The 24,997-nt window shown below is 35.6% G+C and overlaps 1 protein-coding gene across 1 annotated transcript in view; it reads left to right on the forward strand.

Annotated features, from left to right (window-relative positions):
* LOC110101106 (protein EXECUTER 2, chloroplastic) overlaps window positions 1-9,753 on the forward strand; it is a 39,334-nt gene extending 29,581 nt beyond the window's left edge. The window contains exons 7-11 of the mRNA XM_020828887.2: window positions 8,181-8,307; window positions 8,386-8,549; window positions 8,646-8,720; window positions 8,886-8,978; window positions 9,308-9,753. Coding sequence (XP_020684546.1) covers window positions 8,181-8,307; window positions 8,386-8,549; window positions 8,646-8,720; window positions 8,886-8,978; window positions 9,308-9,415 — 567 coding nt within the window. The 3' untranslated portion in view covers window positions 9,416-9,753. The remainder of the gene's footprint in view (window positions 1-8,180; window positions 8,308-8,385; window positions 8,550-8,645; window positions 8,721-8,885; window positions 8,979-9,307) is intronic.
* The last annotated feature ends 15,244 nt before the right edge of the window (window positions 9,754-24,997 follow it).

A 24,997-nucleotide genomic window follows, 5' to 3' on the forward strand; every position in this document is an offset into this window, starting at 1 on the left:
GATGAAAATTTTATAGAGAGCCAATCGTTCTGTACGATAATTAATTTCGTCCTGGATGAATAGGACTTAGAAAATTTTTCGAGCAAGTTTCTATTCGTTCCATATGCTCTATAGGAGATAACTGTCTGATCGTCCAGTACGAACTAAAATCGTCCTGTACGATCAACACAAATTTAATATGATCTCCTTATTTGTGTGTGCATGTTTTTATTCACTCAAGTTACAATCACTCCCTTTCAATTTGATTTCTAAGCAAAGTGCAAGCTTCAAAAATTTCAAGGTATCTCATGTTGATTTTAATTTGAAGCCTTGTAGTCTGGAGTTCTTTCCCTGAAATGTTAGTACACACAAGAGCAAATACAATTCTTCCAAAATTGTTAGGAGATAACTACACATTTGAACAATAATGTTTGAAATCATCAAAACTTTATAAGTTGCCAAAAATGTAATGCATGCAAATAGCAACTATCTTAACACAACCCGGATTTTCCGGGTCGGGTCCGGGTCGGGTTTTCGTGTCGTGTCAAATATTGACAGCCCTATCTTGGAGTGCCAGCACCAACCCCTACAAATCCCCTTACTCCTCTCTACCTTTCTTGTTCCCATCATGACTCAAAAGCTCATTGTATTCACTAGCTTCAATCCAAATTGGTCTACGAATCAATTGGAGATGAAGTTATGGTAGCCTCTTTATCCACTAAGACTACCACTGACTATCCCCTATTTGCCCCCTCAAACTGAATTAAAGGACACGTTCGTCATATCTAGATGTAAGTGCTCCCCTCCTTTCGCTTCCTCCACGAGATCCTCACTGTCGGTTGCCTTCTCCTCACAAACCTTAAGAACCTGGAGTGTATGGTCCTTGCATTGATGACCTAGTGTATACTTCTCGTCACAGTAAAAGAACATACCGTTCGCTTTATTGTCCTGCACATCCGCCTCTGTGAGGCACTTGAAGTTGGACCCAAGGCGAACTCCCCACTTTTCTCTCTCTGTCCTTCCCGCTGAAATGACACTGTTTAGGTCCTCAGTGTCAAGGAAGTCAAGGTGCTTCTGTAAGATCCTTCCATAACCCCGCTCTTACTGCTTCTTTTGATCTATCTCCGATCCCTCGCTATTTGGGCTAGTTCCATTGCCTTTTTTAATCCCTTCAAATACCGACATCTTCAACTTCCTCACCTTCGCTTCTCCAACCCAACTTCCTCTCCCTCCAATCGTTCCCCTTGTATATCGAGGGTGGGAATCCCACCTTTCTTCCATCCGCCTCCCATGTCACGATCCCGATGGCTTGATTTGTCTACCTCCTCCGGTTGTCCGCTCCCCTTGCCCAAATGATATCCCATAATAATTGGTCACCCTACCACCTCCACTATAAAACTCCCTTTTGTCCCTCCATCTGAAACCCTATTTTGCCCCTTATAGGAGCCCTAGGAGGTTTGACGCCGGAGCTATGTTTGCATCAGTAACCGTTCTGCTATAAAAACTTCAGATATCTGTATTTCATTTCTTGTATTCTTTCTTTTCTTTGTATAGCCATCAATGTGACTTATAATGGCTACAAATAACTTGATAAGTGTTTAATAAAGGATAGATGGTTTTTATCTCAAGTTTTGAGTTCCCCTTATTGTGTTCTGTATCCTGACGTGGTGTCAGGTGGTGGTATTCGCGTCCTTAGTTAGGCCTGATGGTGTTCTCCGTTACCTCCGTCTATGCAGCTCGGGAAGAACTCTGCCTTGTTGCTTAGTGTCTCGCCGTAGACAAGACCGGGTCGCGGTCGTCCGGTGTCAAGTGTTATCAGATCCGGCAAGATGTCGCCTCGTCGAGCTCCCCAAAGACCTGTCCAAGAAGTTCTAATTGAAGACTTACGCCGAGAATTTGAACAATTGCAGCAATGCCTCGCCAGATGTGAACAAAGAGAACCCAATGCACATCCAAACGAAGAAGAAGACGTCAACCCCTTCCACCAAGAAAGCTCCAGTGAAGATGAAGTTGGGCGGCGAGCGTTGGTTCGAAACAATAGAAGATCACCGCATGATTTTGGCATCAAGATAGAACTCCCCGAATTTGACTGTAGGATGGATCCTGACGAATTTATCTTCTTGCTGCAGACGGTGGAGTGGATTCTTGAATTCAAGGAGATACCAACTGATCGAATTGTCAAATTGGTGGCAATTAAACTTAAAAGAGCCGCCTCATTATGGTGGGAAAACCTGAAGAGATCGAGAACTCGAGAAGGGCGAAGAAAAATAGTTTCCTGGATCAAAACGAAGAGAGAGATGCAACGAAAATACGTTCCCGACCAATACAGACAAGACTTGTTCTTGAAATTCACCCGATTACAACAACAACAATTGACCTTGGAGGACTATGTCGCTGAATTTGAGCAAGTAGCCTTAAAGTGTGATGTGGTGGAACCAGAAGAGCATACAGTTGCTCGGTTCTTAGGAGGCCTAAATTTCACGATAAGCAATGTTGTCCAACTCTAGCTTTACTGGACATTCCAAGATATGGTAAACTTGGCCTTAAAGGTAGAAAAGCAACAAAATCGATCCAAGAAACCAATGAGCAAGTTCTATCCATCAGAACCTTTGGTTGAGAAGGAGGCTAAAACAAATAAATATGCAGCCGGGCCTAGTAGACCACCAGAAGATCGCTCCCCTCGTATCACGCCATGCACTAGTCAACCTCCAACTCCTTTTCCCGCTCACAAATGTTTTAAATGTTAAGGGTTCGGGCATATATCATCCCAATAGACGTGTCGTCACACTTATAGAAGAACCTGAAATGGAAGAAACTCCACAAAGCCCCACCATGGAGTCTAATGATGCGAAGGCGACATATCTGCAAGGTGATGAAGGAGATTTGTTGGTTTTGAGACACCTCAATATCCAGAAAGAAGAATCGTGGTTGCGTCACAATATCTTTAGAACTAGATGCACCGTCAAGAATCGGGTGTGTGACGTGATCATAGACAGCAGGAGTTGCGAGAATGTGGTCGCCATCCTCATGGTCAAAAAATTATAGCTGCCAACCGTGGATCACCCCAAACCATATTCCCTATCTTGGATATAGAAGAATGCTGAAGTCCAAGTGTGCAAAAGATGCCTGGTGAACTTTTCCATCGGCCACTTTAACGATCAAGTTCTTTGCGATGTAGTACCTATGGATGCCTGTCACCTACTATTCGGTCGACCATGGCAGTTCGACAAGAACACTACACATCACGGTACTACCAATACTTACTCTTTTCTACATAACCACCAACAAATTGTGCTTGTACCATTACAGACCAAAGAACCAGAAGACTCCGCAGCTCCAACCATAGTTAACTGCAGCTTATTTCTTAAGGAGTTGAGAATTAGTCAGGAGGGTTTTCTCATCCTTCTAGTGGAAGAAAATGAAGGCCAAACTCTAGTTCCGGAAGCAGTTCGTCCTTTGTTGCGAACCTACGAGGATGTCCTAGTCAAAGACTTACCTGAAGGATTACCACCATTACGCGACATACAACATCACATGGAATTAATACCAGGGTCTGTTCTCCCAAATAGACCTGCGTACCGGCTACGCCCAGATGAACATTCTGAACTACAACGCCAAGTCAATGAATTGATTGCCAAAGGATTTGTTCGTCCTAGTGCTAGTTCGTGTGCCTTCCCTGCTTTACTGGTCCCAAAGAAAGATGGTACGTTCCGTATGTGCATAGATAGTCGCTCCATCAACAAAATTACAATCAAGTACCGGTTTCCAACACCTCGCATCGATGACCTTTTTGATCAGCTACACGGGGCTGCTATTTTTTCTAAGATTGATCTAAGAAGCGACTATCACCAAATTCGCCTCCGGCCAGGCGACGAGTGGAAAACCGCATTTAAAACGCGAGAAGGGTTATACGAGTGGACTGTGATGCCCTTTGGGGTCTCCAACGCCCCCAGCACATTTATGAGACTCATGAACCAAATTTTCCAACCTCTGCTGAGTAAATATATAGTCGTCTATTTTGACGACATTTTAATATATAGCCCCACGGTGGAAGAACATCTGATACATTTAAAAAATGTGTTTGACATCCTCCGAAAGCAGCAACTTTATGCCAACCCCCAAAAATGCCAATACCTGACCCCCAAGGTATCTTTTTTAGGATTCATTATGTCCTCCTTCGGTATTGAAGCAAACCCCACCAAAGTTGAAGCTATTCTTCATTGGCAAGCTCCCCGATCCGTGACCAAATTCAGACAATTCCTTGGGTTGGCCTCCTTTTACCACCGATGCATAAGGAACTTTAGTATTGTAGCTGCCTTTATCACTGAGCTACTTAAAGTTGATAAATTCCAGTGGGATGAAGCTGCCGCCAACAGTTTTGAGCAACTCAAATTAGTTGTCTCCTCCGCACCAGTCCTCGCCTTACCCAATTTTAATGACATCTTCGAACTGGACTGTGATGCATCTAATGTGGGGATAGGAGCTGTTCTAAGTCAAAAGGGCCATCCGATTGCTTTCTTTAGCGAGAAGATCAACAAGACCCGATGAAAATATTCAGTATATGACAAGGAATTCTATGCCATAATCCGGACGTTACATCATTGGGATTATTATCTCTTACCCAATGAATTTATTATGTTTTCAGATCATGAAGCTTTACGCTACATTAATAGCCAAAAAAAATTTAAAAGGGAGACATGCGTCCTGGGTAGAATATATGGGTGTCTTCCATTTCATGCTTAAGCATAAATCGGGCAAGCATAACCAAGTGCAGATGCACTTAGCCGGCGGCTGTTCTTAGTCCAAACTTTGTAAACTAAAGTAATTGGATTCGACTTGCTCAAAGACGTGTATCCCCATGATCCAGATTTTGGCCCCATTTGGGCTAAATGCCAACATAGCCCTCACCAGTTATACCACATTCAACAAGATCTTCTTTTCTTAGGAAACTAGATCTGCATCCCTGAAGGCTCTATGCGACTAGCCATCATCAGTGAATGCCATGAAGCAGGAATTGCCGGTCACTTTGGAAGAGATAAGACTCTATTTTTAATCAAAGAACATTTCTTTTGGCCCCTTCTAGCTCAGGATGTCGACCGCTTTATAAAGCGGTGTCGAATTTGTGTGATTGCGAGCACTCACGATAAAAAACTAGGACTGTACACCCCTCTACCCGTTCTCGAAGGTCCTTGGATTGACGTCAGTCTTGATTTTGTTCTAGGCCTTCCCTGAACCCAACAGAACAAAGACTCCAATATGGTGGTCTTCGACCGGTTTCCAAGATGGCGCATTTTGTGCCTTGTAATAAAACACTTGACGCTACTCATATAGCTGATTTGTATTTTAAAGAAATTGTACGTTTGCACGGCATCCCCAAAACCATAACATCTGATCGCGATGTTAAGTTCTTAAGTCATTTTTGAAAAACACTATGGGGTAAGCTCGGTACCAAGCTTCAATTTAGTTCAACGGCACATCCTCAAACCAACGGTCAAACGGACACCGTTAATAGAAGTCTCGACAACCTTCTCAGATGCTTCGTGGGGAAAAATATGAAACAATGGGATCTTATTTTACCACTGATCGAGTTCGGTTTCAATCGATCCATCAATCAAGCCATAGGTCATAGCCCCTTCCATGTGGTTTATGGTACTAACCCCTCTTCTCCTCTTGACTTAATTCCCCAAGTCCAAAACAAACATTACAGCATTGAGGGAGACCAGCGCAACAAAGAAATTCAACATTTACACTAAAACGTACAAGACCTGATTCACAAGCATAACCAAAAGTGTCGAAACACTGCCAACAAAACGCGACAACCTGCTAAGTTCAACGAAGGAGATCAAGTATGTATACGCTTACGACGAGATCGGTTTCCACCGGGTGCATTTGGCAAACTCAAACCTAAAGCAGATGGACCATTTCGCATTATTAAAAAGATTAGTGATAATGCTTACCAGATCGATCTGCCGGACGAGTATAATGTATTATGCCACATTCAATGTTGCTGATTTGTCTCCTTACTTCGAACCTGAAGTTCCACCTACCTCGGTAGACTGACGCCGGAGCTATGTTTGCATCAGTAACCATTCTGCTATAAAAACTTCAGATACCTGTATTTCATTTCTTGTATTCTTTCTTTTCTTTGTATAGCCGTCACTGTGACTTATAATGGCTATAAATAACTGGATAAGTGTTTAATAAAGGATATATGGTTTTTATCTCAAGTTTTGAGTTCCCCTTATTGTGTTCTGTATCCTGACGTGGTGTCAGGTGGTGGTATTCACATCCTTAGTTAGGCCCGATGGTGTTCTCCGTCACCTCCATTTATGCAGCTCGGGCAGAACTCTGCCTTGCTGCTTAGTGTCTCACCGTAGACGAGATCGGGTCATGGTCGTCCGGTGTCAAGGTGGCTCTTGATGAAATGAATTATCTTCGTCGAAATTTTTCCGTTTGATCTCTTTTCTTTTAGATTTTCCCAAGGGAATCCCGACTAAATTGTGGTGAGGATTAGCAATTGGAATCGTCGGTGGATTTTTGGATTACATTTCCATGAGTTTCTTCATCATCTCCTCCAACCCTCAAATCGGCTCTCCATCTGATTCTCCATGGTTAAAAATATTCCTTTAATTGTTGAGAATTTCTTCATCACTCTAGATTTGAATTGCTCCATTTCACATTCTAACGCATCCACCTTCTTTGATGTCATTGTCTCCAAGAAACCTTGCTCTAATACCAATTTGATGCATTTTGGTGGTAAAAATCAGCAAAGGAGATGGGAATAAAGTGCAATAATACAAATTTAGGAGCTGAATTTGGATTTCTTCTTCAAAAGCAATGCAAGATACAATTGATCTACTATTTGAGAGATAGATCACCCCCACAACCTTAGGCTCCGCTAGGAACTCTCAAACACAGAAAAACTACAGCACAAATACAACTTCTAATCCTAGCCAAAAAACCCCTTTAAATAGCTATAAACCCCATTAAACACAATTAAAAGATTTCTAAATATTTCTCCTTGCATGTGAATATTAACTCCCTTGGACCTCACTATAGGTTTCAAATCCCTTCCCTGCTGTTTTGGTTCCCTCTCAGCTGCTCTGCTGGGTTCAGCAGGTCAGAAGTGGATGGCTGGCTCCCGCTTGCATAGGATGAAGGCATAACATCATCCCTATTAAGGGCTACTTGATCTCAGCCTCCTTTTTCTTTTGTTGTAATTCAAGAAAGTGAGGGGAAGGATGATGATTTAATTGATGATGAAGATTGATTTGATTGGGAGATAATATGAACTTCTGATTTTGTAGATGGAGATAATATGAATGACCGAGGAGTTGATGGTTGATGCTTTCTTTACCATCTATTTGTTCATTTGTGAGTAATATAGACTATTCGTGTGTGATCAATTTAATTGCAGAGTATCATGTTGCTTCAATTTAGTCTCTTAACCTAAAAGTGGTCCAAAATATCAAACTAGAATTTTGACATAAAATTATTCCCAATTTAGTTCCAAATAGGCCATTTTGGATCAATTTTGTATAGTCGACGGACAAAATTGGAGCAACTTGATATTTTGGGATTAAATTGATTAGATATGAATAATTGGGGGTATATATATATATATATATAATGATAGTAATTGGTAACAGTTGACTCGGTATGATTGATTATAAAAAGGATTGTGGCATAAACCCCACATGAACAGCAACGTTGCAGTGATTAAAATTGTCAGTTTTGTTTTTTTGATCCATGCACTTGGTGAGCACCTGCATTCTTAATTAGGGCCTACGAAGACACGGTTCTATGTGTTTATGCACATGGAAAGCATTAATTATGAGGAGCCATTCTACTAAAGCTTTTAGGGATGGACCGAGCAGACCATCCGAATTCTTATTGATTGTTGGTATGGAAGTTGGTTTTGTGGTATGAGTGTAGTGAAGGCTGAAATAAAAAACTTTTGGCTCGTCTTTAGCCTTATTAAGATATTTTCTTAAAACACTACTAAACTGAAGGTAAAGTACGCAGAAAAAATAAGCATGTTAGTTCATCTTAAGATATTTTCTTAAAATCTCAATCAAGAACATATGAAGGGGTCTTTAACATCCGAGAATATTTCTTCTTTCACAACATGCTTAATGATATCGCTATTTTTTCGTCAAATTTCTTTTGTATCTGTGGTGCCATCTTTTTAACTTTCACAGGTCTCTAAAGATCTTCGGGAGGTGGTTAAATTTGCAGTTAGCCAAGCTCAGAGAAGAAATAGATTGTCCAAGGCAACTGTCTTTAATCGGATAATAGTTGATAATAGTGGTATAGATCCATTTGAGGGTAAGGTTCCCCAGGAGTTTTTCAGCATCTGCTGTACTATTCTGTTTTAGTTTAGACATTATGTCTTTCCAATTGCAGGTTTATTTGTTGGAGCTTTTGGTCCATTTGGCACTGAAGTAATACAACTACGGCATAAATATGGTCACTGGAACGACTCAGCTGAAACTGACTCAGAAATGGAGTTTTTTGAATATGTGGAAGCTGTTAAATTGACTGGGGATCTGAATGTTCCTGCTGGGCAGGCATGTGATCAACTTCGTATCATTCTTTACCAGTCTCATAGTTAACTTACATTTATGTTTCTGTAGTGATTATAGTTGTCCATTTTTTTTTGATAGGCCACATTTCGTGCCAGAATTGGTAAGGGAAATCGTCTTGTGAATCGTGGAGCCTACCCAGAGGAGCTTGGTGTGGTATTGCTACCCTTCTTTGCTAGAACCTAAAATTTTTGGATTGAAATTGCTGCTGTACAGTTTTCTGTAACTGTGAAGCAGCAGTTTGAGATTTATAATCGAACTAGCCAATTAAAATGTTATAGTTCTTGTTCGCCACAATGAGTAAAAAATTTTTTGTTGTAGGTTGCCAGTTACAGGGGTCAAGGACGAATGGCAGAGCCTGGATTTAAGAATCCTCAGTGGGTTGATGGCATGTTAGTGCAACTCAATGGCAAGGTAGTTTCATGTTCCTAGAGTTATGTCACATGTTTAGTTGCAATGAGAGGTGATGGTTTAACATGATGGATATTGTATAGTTGCTTGCCATTGGAAAAGTTGTCTCATAATTTCACATCTTGTCACTAATTTACATCGTTGAAATCAAATCCTATTCTGTGAGATTAGATTTCGTTTGCTATCTCAGAGGTCTTCTTGTTATAAATTGAAATGATATTTTGTTAGCGATTCTCTATATAGTCCACATAGAGAGTTGCTTGAAAAATCATGATTTATGATTTATCTGTGCAAGCTTTGGTTTTTCCAATCCAACTTCCATTTTTTCTCAGGGATTTGGGCCACATATCAGAGGCACGGAGCTAGGGTTTGTGTTTATTCCACCCAGCCCTACTCAGAGTTTTATGGTTCTTTTTGATCGATTGAAACTCCCAGACTGATGCCAAACGTAACCAGTGGTCCAGTACCAGTGATGTGTGAAAATCTCCTCTTGCGGCAGAATATGGTGGATTTTTTTTAGAGGGTCGTTTGATTTAATGTATGAGGTTTTCTAACCTTTTTTTATCTTTAAGCAGAGATGGCCTTGTTTTGTTAATACCCGAGTATGTGCAATATTAATGAACTAGTTTGCATTAGGACAGGGTTCTATGCTTATCATTAGAATTGCGATATTTTCTTCCGTTGGGATATGTGAAGATAGAATTGATGCATATCTTTGTCTCTATGTGATTATCATTTCAAATGCTTGATGGTGATTCAATTGAATCATTTTTTATTACATCTTTTCTTATAACTGATGAATTTTGGGTTGAGAAATATCTGGACGTGTTCTGCAGTCCTCTCTTCGTGAAGGAAGCAACTAATTTCTATGCACCCTGTGGAAATTTTACGTTATGCTGATAATAGGTTTTTTGGTGATATTTGGATCAATTAAGGCAAACTCACATGTATATCATATACGCAGACTTCAAACTCATGATCTTTTCGTTGATAGTCAAAACTCCTAACAAATAGATCAAAATGAGCTGCGTTTTATTCCGAACCGATTTAGTATGTTTCTATTTGCATTAGGTGATCAGATTCCAACTATAAATACTACAATTTATTGAACATATAATGTGTGCTATTTATGCTCTTTCTTTAACTTGCTAGATCATTTCAATTGCTAGTTAATATCATCAAGTGAGTGAACACCTTTTGCTTCTATATACCAGTGCCCGTTTTCTCTGAAAGTGTATCTTGGGCCTCAAAACCTACACATCTGTAATGGTGAAAGTTTTCATGGAATGAATTCATCAAGATCTGGGTTCATATTAGTGATTAGTTCATGAACGGTGAGAATCGTTGGTACTGCATAGCAAAATCGACAAGGTAAAAATAAATTACTATGATATGCTATCGTGTATCTATTTTGATGAAAGATAGGCATGGATTTATAGGACTTACAATCTTATGGTTCAATTAGCCCTCTATAGCTTTGCTAAATTAGCCCAACATAATAGATTGTCACTTGTAGATGAAGTAAAGGAAACTTCAAATGTCTTACATATCTAGAATTCATGGAAATAGATCACCTTAAAATGATTCAACTTGAGGTTGATTGATTTCTTGTCTTATTTTTGTGTTCCTTTGGGTTGATTTTACAGCCTCTGCCATGCTTATTCATCAAATTTTCATAAAAAACTATGCTATAACAATCCTTCGCCAAACACGTCTTAATCACGAAACACTGATATTGAAGCTCATCATAGAGAATTTGCTATAACCTAAGCCAGTACAAAAAATAAACAAACACTAGCCTGACAGACAAGTAGGCCAACATAATTTAACAAGCATATTAATGGAATCCTTAGTGAGAATAGAAGAAAATGGAAGTACAAGAGCAAATCTATAATGCATACTAAAAAATTCAATTGGGTAGAAAACATTTCAAGCATCATAAGAAGCAAAAGATATTGAAAAGGTGTTAAATGCTTCACATCACCCTTTCTTTATAAAATTCTTAGGGTTATAAAAAATACTAAACCCATAAAATGTAAAAAATATAATGCTATATGGACTACTCTAAACACGTGTTGCCTCTTGATTAGTTGAGGAGAGCGAGGGTTGTAGAGCTCTGATGTCTTGCCTTTGAGGAAGCTTAGTATTATTGAGTATGTATTTGGCAAGCTTGGTAGTGTTGAATAAGAGTGCGTGAGTTTTGGAAATTGGGTGTTGTTAAGTGTAAATTTTATACATTTTTAATATCTTAAAAATAAGTAAAAATGTGGTGTTTTAGTTGATGTTGTGCAGGAATTGTTTAGAAAAAAGAAAAAAAATTTCAAAGTGTTGAACAAATGCACAATGCTCTAATTACTAGCACCACAGCGTCTACAACGCCTCAGCACCAAATTAGGAAATTGCAGCACTGATGCTTCGAAAAAAAATAACATATAATTTAGCGCCCTGACGGAGCCAAGCTCAGCGCCATTCTTAATTTAATATATACAATGATCATATGTATAGTTAATATCTAGTGTGATATATTATCTCGACAAAAGAATATTGGAACAAATATGAGTATTGAAATAGAATGTTGACATGCATAAACATATAATGTTAAACATTCTAAATTTTATGGAGACATTAGAATTATAGGAAGACTATAAACATCTCTTTTTCACGCCTACAAGCTCGACAAACATCGCCTCATTTACCTTTTTTTACTTTTTTAATTCTCTGTAAGTGGTAGAATCCAAAATATTTGATTTTGGTTCATTAGAATAAATCTTGCATCTATAGTAGACAAGAGTAGTATAATTGTAATCTAGTGGAATACTTCCTCCTATGATCGACACTCTCTCAATCAATTTATTATTTGATCGATAAGTATACTTGAGTAACTAGTGGACAATCTATATCAAAGAAGACAAGCATTAATTGTCCCCAAGATATTCTATTTCATACACGCATTAATCTAGCAACGCTCGAGCACAAAGTTTTTGGTGTCGTTACTAGGGAAGTAACATGTGTATTGTAAGTTGAGCTATATTATTGAGCTAATTACATATTTAGTCATACTTGTATCGTGTTACTATTTTTATTTTATAATTTTTGAAAAAGAAAAAAAAAATAATCTATTGTTGAGTTTTATTTTCTGTTATTTAGTTTTTGCATTATTGTTGCATGCATATTAAATCTAATAAATAACTCTTGTTGTTTGATTCTGAAATTGAAATGACCCTTACAAAAATAAAAAAAATCCAAAAAGATTTTAAATTTAGTAATGATTGAACTATTGTAAGATTAAGATTATCATAGACCTCTTAGGATGTGTCAATCCTATAGGAGATAGAATCCATCAGAGTATCAATAGATTTATTATCCAAGCTAATAACTTTGAGTTAAAACCTATCATAATTCTGATGGCTAAAAATTCTCAGTTTGGTGGTACTATTGAAGAACATATTCTATACTTAACTAGCTTCTTATAAATCTGCATAACATTCAAATATAGTGGTGTCATTGATGATACTATTAGGCATCATTTTTTTTAAATTTTCACTAAGAGACAAAGTTAAGATGTGATTAAATTTCTAGCCCCCAGGCTCTATAATTACTTGGAATGAGTCGATACATAAATTCCTTGCTAAGTATTTCCAACGTTTCAAAACTATCAAACATAAGAATAATATCACATCTTTTGCTCAATTTAAAAGAGCATCAATTTATGAAAGTTGAGAGACATTTAAGAAAATGCTTAGAAAATGTCATCACCATGCTTTATCAAATTAGTTGTTTATTTATATTTTTTTACAATGGACTAGTTGGATCTCTTTGGTCGATTATTGATATTGTAGCAAGAAGATCTTTAATGTCTAACTCATTTGATGAAGCCTATGAATTAATTGAGGAAATGACTAAAGATAATTTTCAGCGACCTTTTAATAGCTGCAGTTAATGAATAAGTTACTTTGTTAATTCGTTCTACTTAGATAGCTTCTATTTTAAAGAAATTGGATATATTTGTAGTTAGTTCAAAATCAGAATCATCTATGCAATTGGAAGAGCATGATTTGAATTCCATTGGTGATAGTAATATTCAAGAGATTGAGAATGTGAATGTTATTGCTAGATAAAATAATTCCTATTCTAATACTTACAATCTAGGTTTGAGGAATAACCCAACTTTAGTTGGTCTAATAATAATGTTTGAGGTAACAATCAGTGGAATGCAGATTGATTAAATTAAGGAGGAAATTGGATCCTCAATAACCTATAGTAAACTCTAGACAGTTGAGCACTACAACACCCAACATCTCAATGCCACAGCATTACCCTTTTGCTTATAAGCAGAATATTTACCTGGAGATAGGAGGACACCCTTTGAAGATATAGTAATTTAGATGGAAATTCAACTTTAGAGTAAAGCTATTACCATGAGAAATATACAAAACTAAATAGTGCAGCTTGCCAATTTGATCTATAACAAATCATATCATAATTCTATCTTGGAATGCTAGAAATTTGAAGAGCAATGTAATAATATTCAGCTTAGGAGTGAGAAGGATTTATGAGATCCTTATAATGATAAAAATCAACCTTAAAAGGATTTTGGTGTAAATGAGCCTTTAGAAGTTGAACCCTCTACTCAACAAGCTGAACCATTGAAAGAAATTGAGAGACCAATTAGGAAGGTTGTAGAGAGACTACCATCACCTTTTTCTTAGAGGTTGATTAAACAAAATTTTGATAAGAAATTCTTATGTTATTAGAAGTGTTTAAATAACTAACTATTAGTATACCCTTTTAAGAAGCCTTAGAACATATGACCACTTATGCTAAGTTTTTGAAGGATATTCTGAATAAGAGAAAGAAGCTTGGAGAATTTGAAGCATCAGCTTTGACTAAGTAGTGTAATGCTATTATTCAAAAGAAGCTTCCTAAGAAATTGAAGGATTATGATAGTTTTTCCATTCTCATGATTCTATGTCACAAATTTTGTGGTAAAGCTTTGTGTGACTTTAACCATTTTCAAGAGATTAAATGTTGGAGAGGTTCAACACACCGTTGTCACCCTTTAGCTTGCTGATATATCATTTATTTATCCTAAGGGGGTGCTAGAGGCTATTCTTATTAAGGTAGATAAGTTTATCTTCCTTCTTGATTTTGTTGTCTTAGATATGAATGAGAATAGAGAGATACCTTTTATCTTGGGAAAATCTTTCATGTCAACAAGTAAAGCTATGATTGATGTTCATAAATGAAAGTTAACTATGAGAGTGCAAGATCATGAAGTAACTATTAGTGTACTTAAATCTATGAAATTTCCTAATGAAAAAAAAAAATGATTGTATTATAATTGATTTGGAAGAAAAGGCTGTTGAGAGCTTTAAGGAAGATTTCATAGTGGAAAACTCATTGGAGAATAAGCTGGAGAAAAATGTTGAAGAATTAGGTATATTTGTTCAGGTTGTTGGAGATATTGATAGGTTATTCAAAGAGAGATTTGAGACCTTAGATGCCTCATGTGTGGGTAGAACTTTAAAACTATTTAGAGAGGAAGCACCTATTATAAAACTTAAGATTTTACCTAACTATTTTATTTATGCCTCTTTTTGGGTAGTGATTCAACTTTGCATGTTATAATCCTTGCAAGCTTGGAAATGGAACATGAAGGAAAGTTTATTATGATTTTTAGGGATTTTATGAAAGATTTTGGGTGGTGTATAGTTGATATTAAATGAATTAGCCGCTGACTACTTCGATGATGCATCAGTGTTAAACAGAGATTGGGCACCGCCATGTCCATATTAGGCGCTTCAGCGTTGTTAATGATGGCATTGTGGTGATATTGTGTCTAACACCGCGGTACTATACCATACTTAAATTTTTTGCTTATTTCCTGTATTTTTCTGCACAAACACAACTAAAATAAAATACTTTCATTGAAAATTTAACATATAAAACATAACATTATTTACACTCAGCAAAGTGCATTAGGTGTTGCTGAAGATTTTTAATTCCATCAAAATTTTTGAATGAAGGTGGCACAAATCCTTTGAGATAGGGAACCAAGTCATATTCTTCCAGATATGATCTACCCCTTAGGACAAATAAAGAACCCTTAAACTTTGCTAGAGCCTCTATAACTCGTTGCTCTATCTTTTTCATAATGTTTACTATTTGAACTTCCTTCTCCGATTTTACAACTTCAATTACTATAATGCTGCACAAACTCGATTGTAATCGAATCTAAACCTCAGTAGAAAAGACCTCTATACTTTGTAATGATGCCATAATAGCCATTAATTCTTACATTTTCTTTTCCATTCTAGCTATATGTTCATCTTTTTCACTCAGCTGATCAAGAGTATGTTAGTCAGATTGAAAACAAATTCTTTGCTTCCTCTTCTTCCTCCATATTTTCAACATCTACCAAATTCACTATTGTTTTTTCTTATCTTTTTGAATTGATGATCGTGTATCCATCATGAATACACTTTCAGTCATTACTTCATATAGACCATTCAATGCTGCTATCTCATCTGCTTTTTGTTCATATATTTTTATGTTTTCCTTCAGGTAACACAACATTTCTTTTATAGATTTTTCTAAAACATTATGAGAGTCGACCAGGATATACTCCTTGGAGAAAGACTCTGCTTGATCATTACTCTCTTTATCCTTTGTTCCACTACACTTTGTTTATTGATGATAGGTATAGTAGTAGTGGCAACTATTTTAGGCTGCCAAACCTTGTCTCATTAGAGTGAGTTTGACATATTCGTTTGCTTCAATCTTATCTTATAGGATATGAAGGTGATTGACTACCTTTGATATAATGATGATTAACTCTTGGTGATTGATGAGCCATGGTTTGATAGGAGACTTTAGTCACTTCAATTTTAACTTGTACAGATTTGTGAGGATTGACTAGGTTATACATTTGATGATTCACAGCTTTATGATTTTGATTACTAATTGAACATGCTTGTGACTGGTTTTAGAGAATCATCTTAACTCTCTTTAATATGAAACAATGTTTATGACTTTACAGATTTTAGATTCCTTAGATTTTTCTCTTCTCGGGTGGAGGAACAATCGTCTCTCTACACAATTCTGATACAACGTGTTGAGATAAAAGCCCTTACCCCTTTATTGATTAAAAAAAAAAATCAAATTTAGATTGTCCATTACTATTGGCATAGTTATGAACTAGTCCATATAACAGGTTCTTGAATTTCCTCTCTCTCAAGTAACGAGAGTACAATAGGTGCTTTAGAGACATGAGGGGAAGGGTTTGCTTTTTAGAGAACCTTTTCCTCTCTAACTATATAAAATAATGGATGGAATATATTTGGACTTTCCCCTGGACAATGGAATAGAATTTTAGACTCTCCACTTGTTAGTTCATTTGATTTTAGTTTAGCTGCCTCAACTAGAGCATTGATCAGATTGCTCTCTTCTAGCATCCTTAACTTCTCCGCTCTACGCCTTAGATGGTGATTCTTTTTTGTTCTTTGAGATTTAGTCATCTAAGTGGAGGTATAGGATGACCCCATCTCAAATTTTTCCATATAAGTTCAGATGGGACCAATGAAGTTGAATTGGTTATTATCCATTGATCCAAACTGAATCAAAGTAACCTCAACATATGGGACCTAGTTGCAGTAATGCTAACATTGTTATTGGCGAAGGAGAAGGTTAAATTTCTTGACATCTTTCTATAACTAGCCAGAATTATATATCATTCTCCACAGTTCACTGGCTTCTAGGCAATATATGAATATAAAGAATATACAGAGTAAAGTTTACTGAATTCCCAAAGCATAATTAAATCGAAGTTTATCATAGCTTTTTGAATTTGAGTTTTTGATGATTTTGAATATGGGCCCATCTTATGAAAACATAGACTAGAGAAGCAATTAAAATTGAAATTTGAGTTTGATTTTGATTATTTGATGATGAATCTAATCCATGTGACATTCAATTGAAGGGGATGATTGAAGTTTGAGTTAACTATGGATTAGGATGATAGAGTTTAGCATCATTTAGATAATGAATTTAGTGAAAATATTTTGTACCAGTGGGGAAATGATTTTAACAATTAAAATTTAAAGACTAAAGTTTACATACATATCTAAGACTACACACGGGCAGAACCCCTATCTAACCTAGGACCGATTCAATATTCTAGTTGACCTAATCTGCTTAGTTCTTAGGATGAAACTAAGCAACCATGAGTTTACATATTTATGTGAATAAACATTGATATACAAGACTAAAATTTTAATAAACATGCATATATAACACTAAATATTGATAGAACCCCTACCTAACCTAAGACTGATTCAATATTTAAGTTGGTCTAATCCACTAAGTTTTTAGGATGAAATCCCATAACCATGAGAATACATGTTTATGTGAATAAACATGGACATATATGATAGAAATTCAAATAAATATGCATAAATAAGACTATTCACGGGCAAAGCCCCTACATGCCCTAAGACCAATTAAGTATTCTTATTGTCCTATTTTGCTTAACTTTTTGGATGAAACTAGGTAACCATGGTTATACATGTTTATGTGAATAAACATGGACATACAAGACTGAAATTTAAATAAACATAGACATAGAAGATTAAAATTTAAATAAACATGCATATACATAAAAATATGATAACCAAAGCTTTTAATTAAATTTATATGTATTTAAAAAGTTTAGTCTTCACTAAAGATGGAGAGAGAAGTCTATCGCAGTGTAGTAGCCAAAAAATATGTTGACAAATTTTACATTCATTCACCAAATGATTTGCTTTAAAGTTCTTTCTTTTATCATATTTGCATAGATTAACATTATATCATCCCAAAGGACAAACTAAAGTTTTATTATTAATTGGAAAAGAGAAACTCATTTTTTTTTCAAAATCTAACACAACATAAGGAATATTCAATCCATCCTAAAGGATAAAAAAGAATATTCACTTATCATTTTGATTAAGAAACCAAATCAATTTATTCATTTTTAAAATCAAACCCAACATAAGAAATATTCAATTCATCTCAAAGGATCAAAGTAATATTCAATTATGACTTTGATTTTGAAACTAAACCAATATTTAAAGATAAGTATGCATCTATAAATTCTTCCCTAATCTTAAAAATGAACAAAAGTAGGGTTTATTTTAGTTCTTAGTTCTCTACTTCCTATAAGGGAAATAACCTATAGTTTTTTTTTTGGTTAAAACCGACTGATGGGCTTATGTGTTTATATTAGAAAAAGGTACAAGGTCCTTATAGGGACCTCCAACTCACTATTGCTCCAAAGAGCTACAATCAAATTAAAAAAGAAAACTAAGTGCCAGAATTCCCTTCTAATCCAAATAACAAAGTACCCTAATAACATTCTACGAACAAAAAAGGAAAGGGAAAGATAATACACCTTCAACACAACCCTTCCAACCACATACGTATCATGCACAAAACGAGAGCGAATCTCCAAAAACCTGCAAAAGAGGCCTGCATGGATACTGAACAAAAAATTTAAGAACCAAAAGAAGATAAAACTAAAATTGACAAAGTTTGGATCATTGGTTAAACTCCTAGCTAAAAGGAATTTCTACTTCTTCCTTTGAAAGTTGTTAAGATAACCTTTGTTAATCCCATAATTACTAGCCTTACTGAATGATAAACAATTGATACTCAAATTATGATCACACCAACCTATCCAAAGAGTATACCAATTCCAAAAGTCACAACTAGTCACACAGACCACCGATCGAGTTATTCCAAAACCAGTGAAGCTTAAACTCTTTTAATAGATGCAAATAAACCAAAGAGGTATCGATAATCTCCAGATTTAACCCCACATACCAATCAAAATTTTGCTCATCAGTAGCAGTAGCATGAGAGACATGCATCCGGCTAAAAGCATAGATATACACAATAATATTGAATCCAAAAACATCCTCAATGCAAGGGATCGAAACATAAAATTCCCAAATAAGAATGCAGCCATGAGGTATTAACCCAATGCAACCACAAAGATGAGCTAGATCGCACAAACCCAATAGGAAAAAACCAACCACCAACACTTGCTCATCAGAACAGGGAAACATAGCTTGAACGAGCAAAAATAAACCCCATAGAGGAAACATCAGAAAAAAGGCCATAGGCACAAAGAAACATCTTGTGCGAAAGGCCCAACCAAGGCACAAAAACAAAGAAACTCCATAACGTGTCCCCGAGAAAACAAGCCAACAAGCTAATTGATAATGTAAGGGAATCCCCAGTGAAAAACTGATGCTACCACAGTAGATATAAATATAATAAAAGCACTTGTCAAAATGATTTAAACCATTATTAGCCATGTCAACAAGAGTTAACATAATGAAACTGGTTAGAGCCATTCTGCTCAACAACTTAGGCATAATAAAAACTTCAATTCCCAAAAATAAAACCTGAAATGTTCAGCTAACAAAAAAACTGGCCAAAACCACACACATGATGCAATAAAAGGAGAAAAAATAGCTGCCCATCAACAAAGAAGAAACAGAGTCTGCAAAAGGAAAAGCTAAACCAGCTACACACAAGGAAAAACCCATTAATTAAATTGAATATATGGGATACCCAAACGATCCAGTCTAACCAGGCCTTTAATCTCCCCGGTTAAAGATTGCTCATAGTAATCGTTGAAACCAGCCAAAAAATAACCCATTTTGGCTAAGCCATCAGCCACCGCATTACCCTCACGCATAATGTGGGAAATAGAGTATATTTTTTTGAAAACTGTAGAAATTGCATTAGAAAAGAACAAAAGTAAACTAATTACAAAGGCTAGATTGACAACATTCCTCCTTGATTAACCTATGCAATGAAGAAGGAATGCTGTCAAATGAAGAACTATTAAAAATAAAGCTACTATATAGTGCCAATGTAGCACAAAAATCTGCCACTCGGTTACAATCTCTATTGACATGATGAAAAACAACTTTATTGAAATCCTTAAGGAAGAGAAGCTCTTGGATCGGATAATTCTCCATTTGCCACTCCACCTTCTTTAAAGAATTTTGAATGTGTTTAATCACATTGATGTTATCACTTTCCACTATAACACCTTTGCTTTCCAACATCCAATTTTGTATGTAATCTCTTATTGTAAAAATAGCTTCTAGCTCATCTTGAGCAATGTCCCAATGACAAGTATTCTTGCCAAAAGCAACAAGAATTCTTCCTTTGCAATCTCTGAAGATCCCGCCGATGCTAGCTCTACACGAAGGAAGCCAAGAGGCATCCACATTGATCTTAATCCAATCTAGTGGTGGAGGGTACCAAGTTGTAGAAGACTCCCGAGAGAGATTAGCACTCCAGCTATCTAGATAAAGATTATACTTAAATGTGGAAAGAGAAATGGTATTCACAGCCACCATGCTGCTGGACATAGCAGTTCCACCATGCTTAACCAAATTCCTGTTTTTCCAAGACAGAAAAACTGCAGTATAGTAGAGTCTCACCGTGCTCTTATTCCTGGCCGAAATCCTCTTCATCTCATCTAAGCATTCATCAAGAGAATAAAACTTAGGAATAGCAAATCCCCATCTTTGAATAGTAGTAACAACCTCATTAAGATATTTACACCGAACCACAATATGTTCATAGTTCTCCACCTCTTGACACCCACGAGCACAATAATCATCATCCACAATTCTACGAAACTTGAGAAAATGATTGGTTGGTATAACAAATTTACTTAATCTCCACCAAAACAATTCTACCTTGCTGTTAAGCTTGATATTCTTTAACCAAACAGAGAACCCACCATCATTATTCAGATCTTTGTTATTGATAATAAACTCATATGCCCAGGCTGATAATGATTTGCCCGAGAATTTGCTGATAGTCTCCAACCTATCCTTCTTCCCTACAACATCAATTTGAACTTGCTTAATGAGCAAAATCAAATCTTCATGAAAGAACATCTTGAGTTTCACCTCATCCCATATACCATCGGCATTGATCAGCTGCTGCACAAACATGTCATCCAAAGATTTGCAGTCCAGAAAAGTCGGACAAGTATTTAAATTTCTGTCTAATAACCAAGTATCGCCTAACACCTGAATATGTTCACCATTTCCCACCCTCCATCTCACAATATTCTTAAGTTTTATACCACCATCAATAAGAATATGCAAAGCACTGGATGCATTTAATTTACAAATACCATCCAGCACTCCAACACCATACTTGGCTGTAATCATTCGGTGAAGAAGAGTATCTAGATTTGGAACCCAGTTCCATGCCAATCTAGCCCGTAAGGTCCCTGTTCTGATAGCTAAGGATTGCACACCCAAACCACCTACAGTCCTTGGCTTACAAATCTCACTCCACGGCACATAATGTAACCCCTTCTTCCCATTCGGTTTGTTCCAAATAAAATTTCTACACATCTTTTCCATCTCAGAAACAATTTTCTTAGGCACAATAGAATGGGTGAGTAAAAAATTTGGCATAGAGAGTAAGGAAGTCTTCAACAAAGTAATTCTTCCACCCAAAGACAAAGCCTTCTTGCTCCAAACATTCAATTTGTCCATATCTTGATTCAAAAAATCATGAAAATCTGCTATCTTCATTCTCCTAAGAGATATCTTGATACCCAAGTACTTCCATTCCTTCATAACCTTGAACCCAAGTATCTCAGCCACCTTTCTTTTATGCTATCTTCTAACTGCTTTCCCAAATAAAATTTAGGACTTATTAATGTTCACATTCTGCCCCGTCCATCTACAAAAATCCTTAATAATCTTCTTTATCAATTTGGCTGAAGAGCATAAAGCTTTTGAAATAATAGCACATCATCCGCATACATAAGATGTGTCACCTTAGGTCCTCTTGTAGAAATTTGGATCCCCAGATCTTGCCCCCTCTGCTCAATACAGTTTGACACCAATTGCAAACACATAATGAACAAGAATAATTAATGAGAGATAGACAATGCTTAATATCAATAATCTTATAGAAATTAGTAGGATTAGAAGAAGTTTTTCCTTCAAGATAATGAATTAAAAGCATCGCATCAACTTCAACGCAAATATTGGTAATGCCAAGAGAAATACATAATTGGATACCAAAAATAAGACTATCAATTTCAGCTTTGATAGCATTGTAACAGTGGAGGGACTCGCAAAGGCCGCAACAACATTACCATCATAACCTCAAATAATGCCACCATAGCCCACATTAAAATTATTACTAGAACGATCCATATTAAGTTTTAAGCAGCCTTCCAAAGGATTCCTCCAATAAATCAGCTTTTTTTTACTGCTAGTGAGATGGGGGTTGAAATTCAAGCCAAACTCATTGGCAACTTGATGACAATTTTTAAAAGAAGCAGCATTAACTAACTTAGCACCATATAGCTGAAGAATTTTATTTTTAACTTTAGCAATGACACTTAAAGCATTAATATTAATATTATCATGTTTAGAATCATTCATACTATCCCATAAAAACCAACAAATAATAATAGGAAGAATATTTCTAATATGACCTTTGGTAGGAATAAATCAATCTTTAAGAAGATAAGCAATAGAATCATAGCGAGTAGTAGAAAGAACATTAAACATATTGTCAAAATGAATCCAAACTTTCATAGCAATCGCGCCATGGATAAACACATGGTTCAAATTCTCAATATGATAGCAACATTGACATTTAGAGACAATATACAAACCTTTCTTCACTAAAAGAGAATAAACAGGTAAATAATTGTGTAAAATCCTCCAAAAAAGAAAGGAGTAAGTTGGTGGAATACTAGCATGCCAAATGGAAACATAAAGAGAATTTTTAGGCAAGCTTTGTCTAATGGAATTCCAAACTTATTTAGTATCAAAATTGCCATCGTTAGACCGATTAAATAAAATGCAATCCTCATTCTCCGTGTGAATAGAGATCTTAGTAATTAAATTAATAATAAAGTTTGAAACAAGATTGGCAAGTAAACCAACATTCCACTCTTCATTGATAATAAAATCCTTGACTTTCCAAGAAGAAGTAGAGTGAGTATATAAGAGATTATCAATATAAAAATTGCCCAACCATTTATCTTTCCAAAAGAAAATGTTCCCCTCACCCATACCCCATTGAATGAATTTTCAGCTTACCACTGAATACTACAAAGTCTCTTCCAATTAAAAGAGTCCCCTTGTTAAAAAAAAATAAAATAATTTAAAGGGTGTTTCCCAGCACAGTACTTAGAAGCCATGAACTTAGCCCAAAAACTTTTATTAGCTTTGAAAGAAAACCAAAGTTTATGATTAAAAGTCTTGATCATATTAGTAAAGGTCTGAAACCCTAATCTGCCCTCATCCATAGTCCATGCACAATTACTCCAAGAGCCCCAAATGATAGACCGATTGCCATCCTTGAAACACCAAAGGAATTTATTAAAAATAATCTCCATTCTACTACAAACATTAAGAGTTGGGCACAAAGTATGCAACAAATATATAGGAATCGAGCACAACACATGTTTTATGAGAATAAAAATAACCTATAGTTAATTACATTTGAAAAGAGAACACTCTCGATTAAAGTGAAGACTAAAACTTTCAAATTCAGAAAGATTTAAAGAAAGGCATAGGCTATCAAAATTTCAATATACATGCTTTAGATTGTATATCTTTAATTTGGATTTGGAGTTTAAATTTGGATTTTAAATTTTTCTATTTTTATAAAGATTGAACAAGAGGATTGTGTAGTGAATGAGGGGTTTATACAACCTAGACTTACACTTTCTTAGATTGAGCTTCTAGTTATTAATCATAATCACAATCAATCATCTCATGTATATATGACTAATTAGCTCTATCATAGGAATCCAAAAATTAAAATTTTAAAGACTTTAATTAGGACTTTACATTATAAAAGACCACACAATGAAATGATGCTTAAACACCAATATATAAATAAAAAGCTTTTATTCATCGATGATTTTATAGAGCATAAACCAGGGTCTGCGATAAAGTAAATGTGATCCGACTTCACCAACAATAAGCTTGGCTTTCTATTCTTAAATAATTTAGATTTGAATATGATTATTTAATTTTTTTTTTCAATTTTTGGGATTCTTAATCTTCTATAAAATTCCAAGAGATAATGATCATCAAAGGAAGAAGAATAATTTCCTTTTGGAACCTATACATGTATATAAACTATCATTTTTAAATATTTTACAACTCTAGATAATGTACAACTCAATCTAGCTATACAAGAATCTAAAGTATTTATATTTACAATTTTTTTCCACTTTTATTTACATCCTTGCCTAGGTACATTCCACTTTGTAGGAGTAAAAGAGTAATATATATATATATATGCAAATGTATAATGCTGCATGAGTGTATAAAAGTAAATATAAAATGACCTAAGAGCCTACCCGAAATGTGTACCATCAAAAATATAAATATGACATCCATAGTATAGAAAGAAAACACATCAAATATGAGTATTATCTTGGTAAGGCTCTCCAAATAAAATAAATCAATCCATTAGGCTAAAGTTGGCTATTCTAGCAAACCATCTAAAGAGTGTATAAGGCTAGGTGGCTTGGAAAGATCTTATTGTTAAGATAGTTGCTATTTGCATGTTTTACATTTTTGCAACTTGTATAGTTTTGATGATTCCAAACATTATTGTTCAAATGTGTAGTTATCTCCTAACAATTTTAGAAGATTTGTATTTGCTCTTATGTGTACTAACATTTCAAGAAAATCTAACTCCAGACTACGAAGAATTCAAATAAAATTCAGCATGAGATACTTTGTGAATTTGAAGCTTGTACTTTTCTTTGAAATAAACTTGAAAGGGAGTGATTGTAATTGAGTGAATAAAAACATACACACACACATAAGGAGATCATATAAAATTTATACTGATATTACGGGATGATATCAGTTTGTACGGGACGATTAGACAGTTATCTCCTATTGAGCACATAGAATAAATAGGAACTGACTTGAAAAATTTTCTAAGTCATATTC

Source organism: Dendrobium catenatum, unplaced genomic scaffold (assembly GCF_001605985.2).
Source record: "Dendrobium catenatum unplaced genomic scaffold, ASM160598v2 fragScaff_scaffold_12, whole genome shotgun sequence".
Lineage (NCBI taxonomy): Eukaryota > Viridiplantae > Streptophyta > Magnoliopsida > Asparagales > Orchidaceae > Dendrobium > Dendrobium catenatum.